At 44.3% G+C, this 20,713-nt stretch overlaps 1 protein-coding gene across 8 annotated transcripts in view; it reads right to left on the minus strand.

Moving 5' to 3' along the window:
• Positions 1–16,578: 16,578 nt before the first annotated feature.
• Positions 16,579–20,713, minus strand: part of ARHGAP21 (Rho GTPase activating protein 21) — a 135,754-nt gene continuing 131,619 nt past the window's right edge. For all 8 annotated transcript variants that reach the window (XM_042945125.1, XM_042945124.1, XM_042945123.1 and 5 more), the window contains one exon: positions 16,579–19,102. In XM_042945125.1, coding sequence (XP_042801059.1) covers positions 17,465–19,102 — 1,638 coding nt within the window. In that variant the 3' untranslated portion in view covers positions 16,579–17,464. The remainder of the gene's footprint in view (positions 19,103–20,713) is intronic.

A 20,713-nucleotide genomic window follows, 5' to 3' on the forward strand; every position in this document is an offset into this window, starting at 1 on the left:
ATCGAGAGGGCTCACAAGTGTGCCCTGAGACTGGACAGCAGCTAAGGGGACAGATCGCAGAGATTAATAGGAAGAAGGACTCCATCAGTGCCTAATCGGATGTGTGGGGACCATGGGTGGCTCTGAGTCTCACCTCCCCTACCCCTTCGTTCTACCTCTGCCTTCTGCAAAATTAAAATATCCTGCTTGCCCGTGGATGGTATTCGGAAGAGGATAATCTCTGAATTCCATCGATATTATGCACCAAGCACCGGTCCCTCGCTCTGTTGCCATGGCAATACCAGAGGCTTCTGGCAAGACGGTGGCCCTGAGAAAAACTGACAATATTAAAAATCAAAACAAAGCCACAACAAGCAAAATCTTTGTTTTTAAACTGTACACTAAGGTTTTGAAAAATGAACTCAATTATTACCTTCTCAAGTCCTGTCACGCCAAAGCCTACAGGAGGACAGACAGGAAATGCCCTGACACTTTCCCAGCTGTCTCAAGGAACCGCCCTTCTGGGGGTAACCACCCCCTCTACCACCCCTGAGGTCTGGCTGCCCCCTTTCCGTCACGGCCAGAACTGTCCTGCCTCTCCTATTTCCAGAGAGAATGTCACCGCCCCCCCTCCTGGGAAGCCCCACAAGGGCGACAGCCAGCCGGTTCTGGGAAGAAAAGCACAGAGCCTCAGGTACAGGCCCATGTGGCCTGCAGCCCAGCTGGCCAGCAAGCTTAGGGGCACATGAGGGGGGCTGCAGGCCGACCTGGTGCACAGGCCGTCCCTCCTGCCTCTCGGTGACAGCCACGGAAGCATGGGAATAGCAACGGCTCCCTGCTAGGCCGTCTTCCTGCCACAGGACTGGGAAAGACCAGGCATTGCTTTGACTGAGGGACCGGATCAGCTCACCTCCCCCTCGACCTTTCCTTGTATCTTTCCCAGAGGGAAAAGGGCTGGAAAATGGCGCCTTAGGAGAAGTGACTATTACTCCAGGGATCAGGTGGGAGAGGAAGGAGGGAAGGGTGCTGAGGGGAACAGAGACGCTGGGGGTGTTGTGATGGGCAGCGTGGCCCTGAAGTCAGGAAGAGTGGCAGCAATTCGGTGGTGGCTTCCAGAAGCTGAGAAGCGCCAAAGGGGAAAGAGGCCGAGTCAAAGAATCCAGGCAACGTCCTGAAAGCCAGAGGGTTGCGTCAATGGAAAGGAGTTGAGGAAACAGACTTGAGAGATGGTCCTAGAATGTGGCAATGGAACAACGGCCCTGGGCTCACTTCTAATCTCTGCAGATCTGGCATATTCTGTCTGTCTGCCTTGTTTCTAAGAAACTGTGCCCCCAGCAATCATTTGGGTTTTAAATAGGGATGGGACTTGGCGGCATCCTTTAGTTTGAAAACTTGTAACTAACTACAGTGGTAACTAAAGGTGCAAGTAACTAAAATAATGTTTCAATAATGTTTGTTTAAATGTGTTTAAACAATTGAAAGTTGTGTTCTGTATGTCCTCTATATTTTCTTGACATACTTCATCTGGTAAATTTTCTCACTTTGGAAAATCCTAGGGGCGCCTGGGTGGCTCAGCTGGTTAAGTGTCTGACCCTTGATTTTGGCTCAGGTCGTGATCTCAGGGTCACAGGATTGAGCCCTGTGTTGGGCTCTACACTAAGTGTGGAGCCTGCTTAAGATTCTCTCTCAGTCTCTCTTTTCTGTCTCTGTCTTTCCCCCTCTGTCCCTCTGCCCCCATCTCTGCCTCTCAAAAAAAAAAAAAAAAAAAAAAGTAAATCCTGATACATCATAATCTAAAATTTTCAACTGACTAGATTTTATTCAGACACATAATACTGACCCAATACTTTCATTTAGTTTTGTATTCTTGGAAAATTATATAGGGATAGAAATGTCTACGCTTTATAAGTTCTAAAATTCCGTTACTAAAACAATAACAACAACAACCCAGAACCACTGGGGTCAATTTGATAGATTCAAATACCGTCGCTAGATATTCGAGGACTCTGCAGGGGAATCTGACCTGGGTGGAACACCATTTGCCATTCTTAGCTGTAGAATCTTAGACAAATCACGGAATGTCTCTGCCTCAGTTTCCTCATCTGTACCAGAGGGATGTAATACTTCGGTATCATCTAGGAGTAGGTTCAGCTGCACATAATAAGCCCCAAATAATATGGCTTAAACTAGAGAGAAGTCCATCCGTATTGCATCCATGCTGCCCAGAGGTAGAGTCCACGGCTGGTGTGGCAGTCCACGGAGTCACGTGGGCAGGCTCCACCACGCCAGGCTCGCTTTCCTGGGTTACCTCATGGTGTAAGGGGCCTTCTAGAGCTCAGACTCTGACAGCGGAAAGAGGAAAGCTTGTAGAAACACCCGCCCCTCCCTTTAAACACACTTGCTGGAAGTCGCAAAAACCGCATTTTCTGGACAGGGGGTGAGAACTGAGTCATGTGGCCACGCCTGGCTGGGAGAGGGGCTGGGAAGCATAGTCTGTGCACACGGATAGCGGGAAATAAGCAAGTCTGTGCCCTGATCTGTTTCACCGGGCAACTGTGAGAATCATCGTGCAGATGAACAGAAAACATGCAGAACAGCGGTCGCCTGGCACCCAGGCTCTGCTCCCTTTGTGTGAGCTGCCAGCCTCACACCCGGGTGGTGGAGACGGGCCGTTTGGTGTCAAGGAAACACACGTCGTCCAAAGAGCTCCCTCTTCAATTGTCCTTTTCTATTCTTTCTTACCCCCGATAAGACTCTGGGATGGAACTGGAGAGAGAAGCCAAAGGGTTCTAGCTTCTTTATTCAGGACATCTAATTTTCCCGAGTCTGGTGGTGACTCTTCTGGGCTTCAAGCAGATACTGCAGTACCGACTGTGGTCCTGGGCAGGAGGGGGGAGCCGGCAGGGGGGCCCTGGATGCTCTCCAGAGTACAAGGTCCGTCTATAGGGGGTGGAACTACCCCATCCCTGCTCTGCAGGAATGCAGGACTAGTGGGGCCTTCCAGTTTAAAAAAAAAAAAAAATCAGGATTTTTAGGTGACATCTCCTTTTGTTCACCTTGGCAATTATTATGGCTTCAGGCGAGCAATCAGTCCGTTAAGCCCACATGAGATGAAAATAATGAGGTAAGGGGCAGGCTGGAGAAAGCAATCGGCAGCTGCGGCTGGAGGGCATGCTCTTCAAATGTTGGGAGGGAAGGCTGCATGGGAGGAGGGCTCAGGGGCAGGGGGGCTGAGCAAGGTTGGCCTACTGCCTGGTTCCTCAGTCTGCAGACCCTTCCCAGCGGGCTAAGGAACCCAAGGAAGTTGGAACGCTTAATGCTTAACCAACAATCTCAGGGCTTAAGTTTTGTTTGCATGATGTCTGCTCGGGTGGGCTGGAGGGATGAGAAGATTACTGTTTTCCAATATTAAAAATGTTATCTATCCTAGAAACACAATAGAGCATTCATTAAAAAAAAAAAAAGTCACATTTCTGTTTTTGTGTTTTGAGTCTTTGCGAAGCTACCGGGTTTGAGTTTTTATTCTCTTGCCCCCCGGTGAGAAATCTACATGCACAAGATTACTTTGCTGATTCCTTCTTTGGGGATGAAGCCTTCCGTGTTTGAGTGATGTTTTCCTGGGGTGGGGACGGGAAATGCTGCTAACCGGTAATAATCAACCACAGGCCCCACTAGCGTCTTGAATCAAAGCCCTCGCTTCTCTCATTTTTCCACAGCAAGAGGGTCCTGCGGGGCTCTATTTCAGTTTCCAGATCAGGTCATCTTGGTAAAAGGAAAGAAAATAATTGGATATTTCCCCTAAGAATTTCTGAGAAGGAAGAATTTGGAATGTTAAAACATAAAAATGTCAACACAGCCTAAGGGAAACTTTAGTAGGTTTCTTCAAATCTATCACGTTGGCCAAAATGAACAGAGATGATGAACAACTTACAAATTTAAAGCTCTGTCTGGCTGCTTGAAAAATGAAATGAGGGAGACTGATTATTTGTGTCAACAATACAGTCTAAAAATGTCAAGTTCATTGCCCAGGTTAACAGCTATTGATCTCTTGGAGTCTCAGATTAACCACTCAAAAGGGAAATATTAGGTCACGTGGCTTCACAGTGGCTCTGGTTGGTTTTAGTTATTGATAGACTTGTTTTCTTTGATTCTTAAGGTAAGGGCTCCTCTAAGAAACCTCTCCAGAGGCTCCTGTGTCACTCTATGAGCTCCTAGGAATCTTACATTGACCTTCAAAGCCACAGACTAAGTGGGCATCAAAATGCCTGAGTCCTCTTGCCCACTAATCTTAGAAAGTGGGCTTCGGGTATTCTCAAAAATAGAAAAATGTCACTTAGGTATACTGAACTGTACACACTTCAACAAACGCTTACCTTTTTGGCATGAAGATGATAATGATAAAATTATAAATCTATTATTCTGATGTTTTAAAACCTTTAATGTTTATTTTTGAGAGAGACAGAGAGACAGAGTGCGAGCAGGGGAGGGGCAGAGAGAGAGGGAGACAGAATCTGAAGCAGGCTGCAGGCTCTGAGCTGTCAGCACAGAGCCCGACACGGCGCTTGAACTCACAAACCACAAGATCAGACCTGAGCTGAAGTCAGACGCTCAACCGACTGAGCCACCCAGGAGCCCCTATTCTGACTTGGATGAATCGAAACCACAAACATGCTTTATCATATGGAAAAAACAATCACCATAGGCAAGAGTCTGTAGAAATATCAGATTAAAGAATCAGACCTCAAGTTGCTGAGAGTAGATCTTAAAAGTTCTCATCACAAGAAAAAAAATTATAACTATGTGGTGATAGATGTTAACTGGACTTATTGTGATTATTTCACAATATAAACAAAATATCAAATCATTATGTTGTACATCTGAAGCTAATGCTATATGTCCATTATATTTCAAGAAGGGAGAGGAAAAGGAAGAAGAAAAAGAGGAGTAGAAAAGGAAAAGGGAGAGGATCAGACCTGAGAAAACTGAAGTTATGGCGATTATTGGATCCGAAATATAATAATAACAACAGCAAACGCATGCAACAGTATCTATGAGACGGACATTATTATTTCCTTCATTCCACATGTGAGGAAACTGAGGCGCAGAGAAGTTAAGTTACGTGGCTTGTTCAAATTCATTCAGATTTGAAGCTAGGGAGCCTGGTCCAAAATTCATGCTAAAAGAAATGTGCTTAACATTTTATAGAAATAAAAGAAATCATGAAATGTGATGCAAACAAAAAGAGCTCTCAGGTTGTTTTGGAAAAAAGACACAGCAGAACTTCTAAAAATGAGAGAAAAGTGAAATTAAAAACTCCGTGGACAGACGAATGCACAGGTTAGACATTGCCAAAAGTAAAATGATCAGCTGGCAAGTAGTCCCGCAGAACCAACCTGGTTGCAACAAAGAGAGAAAGTGAGACATAAAAAAGGAGCAAGAAGGGAAGGGACAGGGAAGATCGAGTGAGTTCACCCAACAGACATTTAATAGGAGCTCCTGGAGGAGATAATAGAGCAAAGGGGAGAACAAATATTAAGAAAGGACTGAGAGGGGCGCCTGGGTGGCTCAGTCGGTTGAGCATCCGACTTCGGCTCAGGTCGTGATCTCACAGTTTGTGGGTCTGAGCCCCACGTCGGGCTCTGTGCTGACGGCTCAGAGCCTGGAGCCTGCTTCGATTCTGTGTCTGCCTCTCGCCTGTTCACACTCTCTCTCTCTCAAAAATAAATAAACATAAAAATTCTTTTTAAAAAAAGGACTGAGACATTTTCTAGAATGGATGAAAGAGATCAATTCTGTTTCAGAAATCCAAATTCTAAGTAAGAAGATAAAAAGAAATCCATACCTAGACACACTGTAGCAAAGTGTCAGAACACCAAACACAAAGGGACGATCTTAGTAAAAATAACAGGTTACTTACACAGACCCAGACTGACTGCTGATTCACAACAGCAACACCAAGGCCCAAAAAGAGAATGGATTAATATCTCATGATACTGAGGGAAAATACTGCTGGCAGCCTATGGGTGCGTATCCAGCAAAACGATCTTTCCTGAGTAAAGTTAGGATAGAACAATTGGAGGGGTGCCTGGGTGGCTCAGTTGGTTAAGCGTCAGACTTCAGCCAGGTCACGATCTTGCGGTTCATGAGTTCAAGCCCCGAGTGGGGCTCTGTGCTGACAGCTCAGAGCCTGGAGCCTGCTTCCGATTCTGTATCTCCCTCTCTCTCTGCCCCTCCCCCACTCACATTCTGTCTCTTTCTCTCAAAAAATGAATAAACATTAAAAAAAAATTTTTAAAAAGGATAGGACAACTGGAAATCAAGTATACCTAGATCTTTGAATAGCTTGGGAAGAAGGTACAGCTGTTGATTCTATTTATTTCGTATGCATATTAAAGTTTCTGGGGTATCCACTAAGAGGACAGAAATTAGGTAGCGAAAAATGGAAAGAGAAGAAAATATCACTCAATTCAAGTTAAGGTGAAGATATAAAGGTAAAAAACAAACAAAAAATAAGAGAAAGCAAGGAGTTCAACAGCTGATATAAGCAAATCAAAACCAACAGATGATGGAAACAAATCAATAAGCACCATCAGTGTAAAAAGAGGAATCATGGAAGTGAAATGATAGAGCTCATCAGACTAATTTGAAAACAAGAAAAAGGGCAGGAAATGTACCATGTATTCATTATAAGGACTTCACTGTGAATTCATATAATGGAGAGAGACATAGAAAGGTTAAAGGTAAAAGGATGGGAAAAATATACCAATAAAAGAAAGAAAAAATGAAAGAGAACATCACATCGAATTATAAAACTCATGCGGAACCTCATAGTACCTCGAATAGCCTGACTAAGAAGAATCAGGAAGCAAAATGTTCCCATCGAGTTTTATAAAGCATGTAGTCTTCAGGACCTATGGACTGGAGTAGATCAGCGTTTGGGGATAGCGAGCCCCAAACAGACCGGCACACACATGGGAACATGATATATGGCAGAACTGGTGTTGCTCACCAGTGCGGAAATGGGGCTCTGGTCACGACACGGTACGGAGACCATAGGATGCGCCGAACCTAAGACACGTGTTGTGTGTGAGGAACTGACTTCTTTTCTCCGAACCTAGAATGGTACTGGGCATGTAGCATCCACTCTTGAGAGAATCGCTGCTCAAACCATTTTCTGTGTGGTGTGTTTCGGATGAGAACTTCTGGCTGGGGAAGGCTGCAACGATGATCTCACGGGCCAAGAGATGCGGGGGGAAAAGCGCCGAGCTGAAGGCGCCCTGAGCGGCATTCCGATGCTGCCCGTTGAGTTCTCCCCTCAAGAATTGCAATCCTTGCTGCCATATTGTAGTAGCTGACAGAGATTTAGGTTCGTAAGCATAATGGAGAGAATAAGCACGAGCCTAGCTCTTGGTCCCTGCCTCCTTATGTTGAGTACATTTAGGGTTAGCGTATACTTAAAAAAAAAAAAGTTATGTCGTTAGAATACAGTCATTTAAAGCCTTCTGGTAGACCACCCTTGTGGTAGGCTGGATAATGGCCTCCAGAGACACACAGGTCCTAGAACCTGTGAACATCACCTTATAGGGCAGAAGAGGCTTTTGCCAATGTATTACGTTACCCAAGTGCAGGAGAGTATCCTGGATTTTTGGCAGCTCTTAAATGTAACCACAAGGGTTTTTATAAGAGAGAGGGAGCGAGGGGCTACAGGAGAAAGTAGTATGGGAACCGAAGCAAGGTACTATGCCACCAGCTTGGAAGATGGAGGGAGGGGCCACCCGCCCCCAGGTGCCGGGACAACAGCTCCAGACGCTAGAAAGGGACAAAGGCAGCCTCTCCCCTCGAGCCTTCAGGGGGCACAGCCTCACCGTGATTTCCAACCAGCGAAGGTGGTTTTGAACCTCTGACTTCCAGAAGCGGGGGAGAGTAAATGCGTGCAGTCCTAAGCCACTGATTTGCTACAGCTATGGTAAGAAATGAAGACTGCGGTTATTTCTACTGAAAGGACGTTAAGCTCAAGACCGCACTCCCCTTTCCGAAAACTCCGGCTCTCACAGGGCGGTGGGGGTGGAGGAGCTAAGGAAGACGAGGGCGGAGAAGCGTGCCATCCCTCCCCCCCCCCCCCAACTCTCTTTCAAGGCCCTCCGGGGAGGAGCCGGGACGCCGCTGCCCCGCAGAGCCCCGGAGGGAGCGCTTCTAGCGGTGACCGGTGAGAGGGAGGGGCTGTGCAGCCGGGCACCGTTTGCCACGTTCTCTTGTCCGTGGATGCGGTGGCTGGCAACGCCCAGCCCAGCGTGGGGGAGACGCGGAACGGGGCTGCCGCTGGTCCACAGCCGCCGAACACGGGGGAGGAACAGACCTTGCTAGTCGTGAGCCAGCGCGGCCTGACCTAGCTCACCCCGCGCGACCCAGCGGGCAAACAGCCCCGCCGCCCGGCCGCGCACCTGCCGGGAGATGGGAACACCGAGGGCAGCTGCCGAAGGGGCACGTTGGCGGCTTTCAGTTTTTGAGGCAGGGGCCTGCGGCACTAAAACAGAGCCGACGGGGCTTATGGTGTTCAAAGTGTTGGAACACCTGGGTGGCTCAGTGAAGTGTCCGACTTCAGCTCAAGTCATGACCTCAGGGTTTGTGAGTTCGAGCCGTGTGTCCCGCTCTGTGCTGACAGCTCGGAGCCTGGAGCCTGCTTCGGAGTCTGTGTCTTCCTCTCTCTCAAAAGTAAACATTAAAAATTAAAAAAAAAAAAAAAAAAAAAGTGTAAGTGGGAAGAGGAAAGGCCTGGGAAGAGCATTCTGGAAACTGTGGCTGTCCATCCTGCTGCTTAGAGAAAATACCTTTTGAGGGCGCTTGAAAATACAAATACTGATACTAAGAGGCAACGCCCTAAGCCAGAGATAAAAGAATTAACACAGAGAAGTGTACACTGGGTTAAAGAAAGCCACAGATCCTGCACCGTCCTTTGCCTCGAGAGGTAGTCTGATCTGCCTCCCTTTGAATCTGGTCTGGGCTTGGTGCCTTGCTTGACCAATGGAATGCAGAAGTGATGTTCTGGCTCTCCCAGGCTAGGTCCCAAGTAGCCTTGTGGCTTCTAGTCTATCGCCCTTAGAGCAGCTTGTTGTTGGGACGCTCCCTCTGGGCACCCAGCCTCCATGCTGTGTGAAGCCCAAGCTGCTTGGAGAGGCCACGTGTGCACTGGTCAACATGTGCAGCTGAACCCCTAGCTGAAAGCCAGCGTCGGCTGGTAAGAATTCAAACTAGGGGCGCCTGGGTGGCTCAGTCGGTTAGGGGTCTGACTCTTGATTTCCGCTCAGGCCATGATTTCATGGTTCATAAGTTCGAGGCCCGTGTTGGGCTCTGTGATCATGGCATGGAGCCTGCTTGATATTCTCTCTCCCTCTCTCTCTGTCCCTACCCTGCTCTCTCCCACTCTCCCTCCCTCTCAAAATAAATAAACTTAAAAAAAAAATCAAATTGGAATCAGATGTCTTTGTGTCAGGTTAAATTACTTCCTGTGGATGGAAAACACCCTAATAGACTAAAGGCAGTAGTAGATGTGATTTTTTTAGGGACACTAGAATTTGCTTATTTCTTCAAATGAACATTCTTGGTAATGGCCACTAAGGTATGCTTCCCAAGATGCTTAGGTAGTATCTAAACAGAAAGGGGTGGGGGGGGGGAGATCCTGGATTCTCCATAAATAACATTCAGTAAGGAGGATACAGCTTTTGTGAGAGTCTACACAAAACTTCATTTCCAGGTCATGATCTCACAGTTCACAAGTTCGAGTCCTGTGTCGGGTGAGCACGAGCTTCTTGTCAGGTGAGCTCGAGCCCCTGCTTCGGGCTCCGCACTATCAAGTGGGATTCTCTCTCTCCCTGCCGGTCTCTCCCCCTCTCTGCCCCTTGCTACTTGCACCCTCTCTCTCTCAAAAACTAAAATAAATAAATAAGTCAATAAATAAATAAAATAGTTAAAAAATTTTTTTTTTGCAAAATCTACTTTCTGTCAGTCCAACAACCAGAACTGAATGAGCCACAATCGAGAGCAATCTAGCAGAGCAAATGCACACTGATGTCAGCTTTCTACTTCCAAAGGTCAACTCAACTCACTAAACAGTGGGACCTGGTTAGAATTCTCTTCCTCATATGGAGATAATATCCACCTCCTTTTAACTTTCAACCACTCTTCCGTGTTCAGCAGTTAGGATGCTTAAAATGGAAAAAGATAAGATTTGGGAGACATGATAAAGGTCTTTAAATACTTGTTGTGAGAGTAATTCTGTAGAAAATCGAGACTGACTTCAATATATGTATTTAAAAACCCACCAGGAAACTATGAACATCATTGTAAGGTGACCCACACATCTGTATTTACGTAGCGCAGTCAAGAACCGGGAGAATAGTAATTCTGCCTACTGGAAAAATGTATCCGTATCTTGCAATCTAACACTGACTACTAATCTATGTGAATTTCAGCATATGGCGTGTGAGCACCCTGGTGTTTTGCTCAATTCTGCTGGTAGGTTCTCATAACCATCATCTTTATCCTATTCTCGAAAGTAAAGGTTTCACGGCCTTTTTATTTTTTCTATGTCCGGAAGAAAGCATCTGTAGAAACCCCATAGTCGGGGCACCTGGGTGGCTCAGTCGGTTAAGCAGCCGACTCTTGGTTTTGGCTCAGGTCATAATCTCACGGTTTCTGAGTTGGAGCCCCACATCCGGCTCCGTGCTGACAGTGTACTGCTGGGATTCTCTCTCTACCGCTCCCTCTGCCCCTCCCCTGCTCTCTCTCTCTCTCTCTCTCTCTCTCTCTCTCTCTCAGAAATAAACTTAAGACAATTTTTTTTTTTTTAAAAAGTAAGAAACCCCACAGTCAAGTGGACAATTGATAAGTCTCTATCTGCGTTTCCCAATAGTTTCCTTTTGTAGCTGCTTTACGATTGGAAGGTTGGGACATATAGAGTCTCAATCCTCTCCTTGGCTGGAGAGAACTAAGCTTTCTCCTGTTTGTGTATTTCATCACTGCTCCAGCTCTCACTTTAGTTTGCACTGCAGGGACGCCATGAGGCCGGGTGGCAGGTGTCCCCTCGCCCCCGCAGTACAGCCCTACTTCCTTTTGAGCAGCCAGCTGACCTGCCTGTGTTACAACCAGCGCCTGCTGTTCTCTGTTGGCACAAAACAGTCTGCTAAAGCATCCTCGCTGCTGGGGTAGAATTTCTCCACCTTCCAACAGTGAAGTGGCAAGGAGGGACACTTGGTTGTCCTGTTTAAGAATTCCTGGATCCAATGTAATATTATGTGTCTGAAACTAGTGTAACATTGTCAACTATACTAAAAAAGAAGAAAGGAAGAGGAAGGAGGGAGGAGGGAGAAGAAGGAGAAGAAAAAAGAATAAGGAGAAGGAGACAGAGATGGAGACGGAGACGAAGACGAAGAATAACATTATTATTATTATTATTATTATTATTATTATTATTATTAATATTCCTAGATCTGTAGTTGTGTAGCAAAAACATCCACAATAACTACCATAGGAGAAAAAAAGTGTTGTCATACCACCTCACATCATTTATAAAAAAAGTCCCAGACACCTAAACACCTAACAGTGAAAAACACTCCTTCCCTCCCCTTCTTTCCTCTCCCCTCCCCTCCCCTCCCTCCCTTCCTTTCCCTTTCCCTTTCCCTTTCCCTTTCCCTTTCCCTTTCCCTTTTCCTTTTCCTTTCCTTTCTGCTTCATGCCCAGTGTGGAGCCCAAGGTGGGGCTTGAACTCACGACCCTGAGATCAAGACCTGAGCTGAGATCAAGAGTCAGACTCTTAACCGACGGAGGCACCCAGGCGGTCCTGGAAGTATTTCTTAAATGGGACTCAACAAGTACATGTAAAAGCTAGTAACTCTGATTTAAAAAGACAAATTTAAAATATACAGTTAAATACCTTAAAAACTACAAACTGAAAGATGATATTTGAAATCTACACAACAGGTAAAGGATTAGTATCCAGCTTATATAAAGATCTCTGAGAAAAAGCCAGCAACAGAAAACACTGTCTTGACTATGCACAACAGTCAGACATTACCTCACATGCGTCAACTTTCCAAACAAAACATTAAGAACCCCAAAATATCTAGCATCCAAGAGGATGTGAAGAAATGAGAAAACTCATACACGGCTGATGGTGTCTAAGTGGACACCACTTTGGAGATTATTTTGGCAAAACCTAGTCAAGTCGAAAAGGTGCACAGTATCGACCCAGAAGCTTTTAAGACACTCTGTATGTGTGTGCACAGAGGCAAGTACAAAGACACCCCTTCGAACACCACGCCCACCCCAAGAAAAATGGGAAAATAGAATACAGCTACATGGTTCAATAAAGGCAGATCTCGAAGACATATGAAGTGACAACAGCAAGTTAGATAGATACTATGCTATGATTTATGTAAATTAAAAATATTATACGTTATAATTATGGTTATATACATAATAAAAGTAAAATGTGACTGGAGCGATATACTCATGATGTCTGTGTTGGGAGGAGGGAAGGGAATAGGAATGGGAAGGGTAACAAACTGGAGTAAAAACAGAAATATTTATCCTGTTAAAAAAGAGCTGATGCCAATATCACAAAAATGTTAATAATATTTGTTCATCCTGGGCAATATAAACAGAGTGTCATATTCTTCTTCTCTGTGTTTTCAATATTTTTCTCTACTTTTTCTTAAGAAAAGATAAAGCAATGTTGCCATATGTGGAAGACGCTAGAAGATGCTAGAATGCATTATACTCTACAGAAGAATCAAATGGTGGGCCTGAAGCTACTTTAGGATCATCTGTTCCAACCTGTTTTTACAGATGGGAAAACTGAGGCCCAGAGAAGTAACTTTCTGCCGAAAGTCACACAGCTGGTCAGCAGCAGGTCATGACTATAGTCCAGGGCTTTGAGCGTTCAATGCGGCGTTCCAGGTGGATGTGAAGTAAGGCTTAGAGAATATGATCTCAAGGGGTTCCTGAGTGGCTCAGTCGGTTAAGTGTCCCAACTCTTGATTTCGGCTCAGGTCTGATCTCAGTTTGTGAATTCAAGCCCTGTGTCGGGTTCTGCGCTGTGCTGACGTGCGAAGACTGCCTGGGATTCTCTCTCTCTACCTCTCTCTCTGCCCTTCCTTCACTCATGCTCTCTCTCCCAAAATAAATAAACTTCTGAGAAAAAAAAAAAAGAATATGATTTCAATTTAAGAACCGAGAAGTAGGAATCTTTGACACCTCCACGTAATTACATATTTCCACCTGTCAGCTCCTTCAGAGAGCGGAAACTGCATTTCAGCGTGCACTTTATAAATCTGAATAAAGGAACCCCCAAACAAATGCTGGGTCCCTTCTTTCACTAAAGAAGCAGTATAAACCACTTTTAAAATGAGATCCCAAAATTTCTTAAAACCTTTTCATTAAAAGGTAGACACAAAACAAAACAAAACTTAGACACAAGACCTGCAGGATAAGCTAATCTAACCATTACAATTTTTTTTTAATTTTTTTTTTAACGTTTATTTATTTTTGAGACAGAGAGAGACAGAGCATGAACGGGGAGGGGGAGAGAGAGAGAGACACAGAATCGGAAGCAGGCTCCAGGCTCTGAGCCATCAGCCCAGAGCCCGACGCGGGGCTCGAACTCACCGACCGTGAGATCGTGACCTGAGCTGAAGTCGGACGCTTAACCGACTAAGCCACCCAGGCACCCCTCTAACCATTACATTTTTATTGAAATGAGACCAGAATAACTTAGGCTGGGGACAATTTGAATAACTGTAAATCACTGACCTATGCACATAAAATCATACTACTTAACAGGAGATCTCTGGCTATCTGGGTGTTTTTAGAGAAATCACTATTTCTAAGATTTTTTAAGTTTATTTTTGAGAGTGTGGGGGGGGAAGGGGCAAAGAGAGAGGGAGACACAGGATCCCAGCTGTTAGCACAGAGCGCGACGTGGGGCTTGAACCCATGAACCATGAGATCATGACCTGAGCCAAAGTTAGATGCCTGAGCCTAGCCAACTGAGCCACCCAGGCGACCCTATAATTAGAGTTCTTTAGGAAGAGAAAGACTGCAGATAAAACACAAAAGTAAGGAAAGAATAAAGAGCAGTAGAAATGGTTATTGTTGGTAAATGCAGATGAATATTCAAGTATATAAAACAAAAATAATGTCTTACAAGGTATGGAGATATATATATATAATCAACTGTAATAAGCAGCATGTCAAAGTAGTAAATGTTTCATTTAAATTAGGTCCTATTAGATGAAAAATGTCTCTAAAAGAATAGTAAAAGAATAAATAACATGCTAATAGAAGGGGAAAAGGGTATAATAATAACATTTGAGTAATTCAGAAGAGGCAAGAAACAAGAGAAAAAGGTACATAAAACTTGTGAGACAAGTAGAAAACAAATAAGACAGCACATATGAATCCAAATACATCAGTAATTTCATTAAATGTAACTGAATTACGTACTTCGGTTAAAAGACAAAGATTATCAGACTACATTTAAAAAAGAATAATATGCTGCTACAAGAGATAAAAACCGAATATAAACACACAAGGGTTGAAAGTAAAAGGATGAGAAAGATTACTATGCAAACACTAGCCAAAAGTAACTGAGACAGTCACATCAGTATCATATAAAATTAAACTTTAACACAAACAGCTTTGGTAGACAGAATGAAGGGCATTCCATAACAATAAAGGGGCCAATTCACCATGAAGATAAAATAATTCTAAATCTATGTCCACTTAGTATAAACTAGCTTCAAAATGTATAAGGAAAAAATGGACAGAAATAAGAGACCAAAAAAATTTGTAAACATAAGACTTCATCACCTCTCAGGAAATGATACGAGCTAGGTAAGATATCAGTAAGGATATAAAAGATCTGAAAAACTAAAATTAAGAAACCTGACCCAGTTAACATAATAAAGCACCAGTTATATTGTTTTATTTCTTAAAAAAAAATTTTTTTTAAATGTTTATTCATTTTTGAGAAAGAGAGACAGACAGAGCGTGAGCAGGGCAGGAACAGAGAGAGAGAAAGAATCTGAAGCAGGCTACAGGCTCTGAGTGGTCAGCACAGAGCCTGATGTGGGGCTTGAACTCATGAACCACGAGATCATGACCTGAGCCGAAGTCAGAGGCTTACCCGACTGAACCACACAGGCGCCCCCGGTTATATTCTTTTCAAGTGGACGTGGAACATTTATAGAAATCTGCCACATGCTGGTTTATGTAATGGAAATCTCCATTAATTTCAAACAGCTTGAAACTATCAGAATATGTTTAATGATCATGTGAATTATACTAGAAATAATTTTTTTACAAGACAAACTAGAAAGCCTCCAAATGTTTAGAAATTAAGCAATATACATCTAAATAACTCACAATAGAAATCACAATAAAAAAATCACAACAGAAATTAGAAAATGTTTTGAAACAAATGAAAATAAAACAAATAGCCTTTTAAACAGCAAATATCAAAAAACAAAAAGTGGCTGAAAATCAATGATCTAGCAAACATCTCAAGATCCAAAGAAAAGTGAAGATAATAAATATAAGAACCGAAATGAATAGAAAATCATTATTTGAGCCTTGAACCAGCTTCTTGTTTTTACATATAAAAAGTACTTTTGATGATTTTAAGAATACACTGGCTTTTCCAGTAATATGCCTACTGTGTACAGTAGGAAAGAGCGTACTTATATTTTGTTCAGAATTTTATCATCGTTTAAGAGTATCATGTCACCAGTAGCAAAACTACTCACGGTACATAAAGTTATTGCACTGTTAGTGACTCTCTATATTGGTGCAAATATCTGACTGCTTCTCATATTGAATCGTTTATTACTTTATTATAAATCATTTTCTTTCCTTTCTATAAGAAAATTATAGACATTCCATAATATATGGAATAAGATATATATTACATATATAGATTTGTTATACAGGTAGTTTATATTATCTGTGAATTTCTCTTCAGAATAGTAAAGGAGAAATTTAAAAATATTCTTTACAGAATGAGAATATGGGGTCTGGCAGGGTTGAAAACAACTCGATTTGATGATTTTTAAGGCCCTTCCAGTCTTACCATTCTGAGACTTTAAGTACCCATTATTTCTTAGAATAGGTTTGACATATTTTGCAAGTTGTGAGTGGCAGGCACTATATCTGGAACAGTATGGCATTTAAATCTAATAACCCTTATAATGGATACTATTATCATTATTTATCTGAGGGGATGAATTCAGAGGAGTTACATAATTTGTCCAAGTTTACATATCTAGGAAGTACAGAGTTGGTCTGATTCCCAAACACATGCCCTTTTCATTCATTATCTCCAACAAAAGGTAAACACAACATGTTACTTTAGCTAGAAAAGCTAAATATTATCTGTGTGCAGAAGGGAGGTTAGGCCAATGTAAACATTTATAAGAGATCCCTGTCCAACACAGCAGAGAGATGGACTATATAAAGAGAGCAGTGATTTTCTTAAAGTCAGGACCAATTAAGGCAGTTATAAATGGAAGACATTTAAAAATATATTAGAATAAGTTTCAAGCCGTGCAAAGTTCACCAAAACAATTTTTATTTCCAGTGTTTAATTGGGTATGCACACAGGCATGACACAGGTTTGGATTCATTAAGTCCTCATGCAGAATTATATTCTTCTCGATAAAGAAGCCAGTTCCGTCCAGGTCACTATCTACACACCTATGTTACAACATTTATATCAAATCTGGTATCTGAAGAAAAGATACACATATAATATGTTCATTTAAGTTATGTATTTTACAGAAAGATTAAAAATTCAAGTCACACAAAACTCAAAAACTGTATTAAAAGTTTGAATATAAAACTCAGAGATCCACCTGGAATGACTAAAGAATGGAAGTTCCGTATCCACCTGTGTTAAAACTGGTAAATGTAATGAACTTTGTTACCAATAAAATGCGTTCATTTATTCAATGTAAGTTATCTAATTTTAACAATATGGCACCCTAATAACCAAATGGATTTTTATGATGAGGCACTTTTGTTAGTGATGAAACCAAAAGAACAAATTTGCTGCATACTAATAATGCCAGCTATTTTCTTCAGTAATCTTGGGTATACACTATGTAGTAAGTTGCAACAAATACCTTGCTCATTTGTATACAACTATCCTATATATATATATATATATATATATATATATATATATATATATATATATATATGTTCTTCTGGCTGTAGTAATGCACTGTAAAGCTATTCCACAGTGCAAAATGATGAAACCAGCCCAAATGAAGGCTGCATAATAACAATTCTGGTACAAGAAAATATTTACAGAGTTACTGGAACGTGTAACAGTAGCTTTTTTTATTTGCTATGGAGGACATACCCCAGTTTAAAGACAGGGATGCAACTGTGCTTTATCGCCGGGGTTTCAGACAGTCGAGGAGGCTGGGCATTATAATGCTGCAGAACTAGCGTGTTGGCTCATGTTCTGGAAGCTTTCTCCATTTATTTGGTCAGGTGACTGGGGTGGGCTGGAAAGAAGGGGCCTGTTGGTTGAAGCCAAGGTACCGGGAGAGCCGCCCGCGTCGGCCTGGGAGGACAAAGGTGCGTGGGCCGTGGCTCCTTCCAAGGCGCGCGAGCTGTCGGGCTGGGGGCCCCCGGTCTCCCCTCTGCTGAGGTCGGAGGCGCTGGTGCGCAGGCGCTCCCTGGCCAGCCAGTCTGAGATGGAGAGGTCCTGGGCTGAGCACTTGGGCTTTAACCGATTCACAGCTGAAAGTTCGGATTCCCTCTCCGCACCCTGCTCGTGCGCCTTCCAAAAATTCAAAACACTGATCTCGGCGGCATCTCTGTGCCCTCCTAGCGTGTGCCGCCGTTTGATGTTTTTCCTCTTGGCCGCCTCGGCGCTCGCTTTTTGGGTTCCTACTCCGAACATGTCGTCGGCCGGCGCCCGGGGTCTCAGTTTTAACCGATCTGCTATCTTGGTCTTCCAAGTGGGCTCCTGTTTTTCGGATTCACTTCGGGTCGGTGTCAGTAAACTGCCCGTCGACTTTCCTTTCTTCATGACGTCAAACACCCGGGTTATGGCAGGGGCTTCTCGGTCGCTCTTGGCATCCCCGAGGCTGCCGCTGTCGGACTTGAACCGCGCCGATTTCTTCCTGGACAGGGTGTCGCACTCGATCAGCTTGTGGGAGCTGAAGAGCTGCCTTCGGCTGTCCAGGCTCGGTGTCAGACTTCCCTCCGTGCAACTGACCTCGCTGCCTTCCGAGTTCCTCCGGCTCGCCTTCCCGGCCTCCTGCAGCTTTCCCCGGAAGAGCCTGTCCGGGGCCAGGGCCGCGGGGAACACAGGGAAGTCACTCTCGCTGTCCGTCTCGACCGGCCGCCCCTCGCTGATGAGCTCGCTGCGCTCGTCGTCCGCCTCGTCCCCCTTGCTCTCGGCCACGGAGCGCACGTCGGGGCTCAGCCGGCTGCAGTCCAGGCTGGCCGGGTACGCGGTGGGTGGCGCGGCGGAACAGTCGGAGGTGGCGGTGCCCACGGTGGCCAGAACCTCGCCGCGTTTGCTTTCCGGGCTGGTGGACGTCTTGGTGGGAGGCCTGGCCGGAGAAGCCTGCGAGGAAGTGCTGGGCAGAGGGCCAGAGTCGGACCCCGGCTCTTCCAAGTGGGGGGACGACTTGTGCGCGGCCGGGGATCTGGAGCTGTCTCTCAGCAAGGGGAAGCGGCCGCTCAGCGTCGGAGACTTGCTGTGCCTCGAGCTGTGCGGGGGTGAGGGTTCTTCCGACGGCGCGCTCTCCTGCCGCGGGGGCGTCTTTTCATCTTTTGGGGCACCGCTGTCCTTCTTGGCGCTGTTTTCTTTGGAAAGGACGAGCCTTTGCTTTCTGCACAATGCCTCACTCTCTTTTTTGGACTCCTCTTTAAGGTCATTGTGACACTGTTCTGTGCTCTCTTTCTTAAAAAACACACTGTCCAGTTCGTCTTCTGAGCTGCTGGGCTGCGCCTTTTCTTTGGGCTTTTTCCTCTTGCGACTAGCGGCCGCGAATATGGAGGACACGAGCAGTTCCCTGCTGTACTGGTCTCTTCCAGATCCCCACGAGCCCTGAGAGGCAATCAGAGAAACGAGGCTTTCAACACAAGGACGCCACGGAGCTCGCCTGAAGAGGCCTTCCCCCAAACGTTTCTTACCGAGTTAGCTCTACGGAAGCTCTACGCACACTACAGAGTGTGGGGTTTTGTGCCTCCGTGTGACCTGGTCCCAAGAGACATTTTTCTTTCTTTATGACCAGTTCCAGGTCTTGGTAACTGGTGGTATTTATCTGGCAAGTCACAGCGCACATACATCCGTCTTTCACAGGGAAATAGTTCGTGCTTAGAGCTACCTAGCGCTCCTATTCTTGTTAGTTTCCCTGCACCTACCGACTGCCCCTGCTTGTGCAATGCTGGACCTACTTCAGGTTCCTTAATCTGGAACACAGGTTTGAGAGTTAATATTTTGACAGAGTTGCATACAATATTCTGCCATGGGTTACTAAAATTGTATGACTGACTTCCGTGTTCTAATTACAGACGCCATATGATACACATCTGGTATCAGATAAGCTCATTAAGGGAACCCTTTGGTCTTGCATTAGTTCAGCCAGACTGGGTCTTCAGACTTGCCTGGGCAAATCAGGTAGGGAATGTCTCATTTATCTCAAGGTAACAACAAAACCAGACAATTCAAATAATGTGAGGTCAGTTAAAGATCTTAAATCCTTACCATAGAAGCACCATCATTGCTAAAGCTGTAGTGCAGGCTACTGGCTTCCTTAGCTATGCTCAATAGGGTCTTGACGACAACTATTTAATTAGTTTCTTCATAATGCCTATCTGCTAAGTCACGGGTAGTGGTGGGCGAGGGGGTCAAGAAACATTTGATCACAGACCGTGGAAGACAAGCAGGAAGGCAGGAAGTATGCTGAGTAATAGAAGCAGAAAGTGTGTTTCTCTATTGTCATAAAGATCTGACACAAACTAAAACTACCGTATCAAAGTCGTAAAAAAAAAAAAAAAAAAAGGAAACATTTAGGCTGTTGTATGAAAAAGCATTCACCACAATAAAATCACAGATTAAGAGAACTTTGTTTTTATGGGCTGGAAAGGAACGCCCGGTTATCCAGTATCCTTCTAATTGGTTATCTACATTTTAACGCCTTCTGCTGAAGATTGTAGTGGAGAATGGTTGCGGTTGGACTCTGAATCAAGCCTGACCTTCCTTCCTCTGGCTTGCCGCACAGAACACTGAGCAAGTGATTTACTTTCCAACATCTCAATTTCGTTGTTTATTTAACCAAGACAAAATTAGATTACATTAAGATTTCCTAGGGTCCCCTTCAAAATCCTATGATTCTGTGACCATATACGTGTTGGAGCAAATAATTTGGCTGTGGTTATTTTACAATTGAAAAATTGCTACAAAGAATTATACTACTTGTATATCCACCGTATTACAGGCAGAATACAACTACCACCATTGTTAACATGGAAAAGCTGTTATAACAACAGATTAAGAAATATGCACCTAGTAAGAGGGAAGGAGAGATTTCAAGTAACTCTGAAATCTCAAATATAACATCCAAATCTAAATCTGAAATCCTCTGGCAAAAAAACCCAACAAAACAAAACAAACAAACAAAAAGGAAACTGTCCTAGATCAAAGAAGCCTAAAGAA

This window comes from Panthera leo, chromosome B4 (assembly GCF_018350215.1).
Source record: "Panthera leo isolate Ple1 chromosome B4, P.leo_Ple1_pat1.1, whole genome shotgun sequence".
Taxonomy (NCBI): Eukaryota; Metazoa; Chordata; class Mammalia; order Carnivora; family Felidae; genus Panthera; species Panthera leo.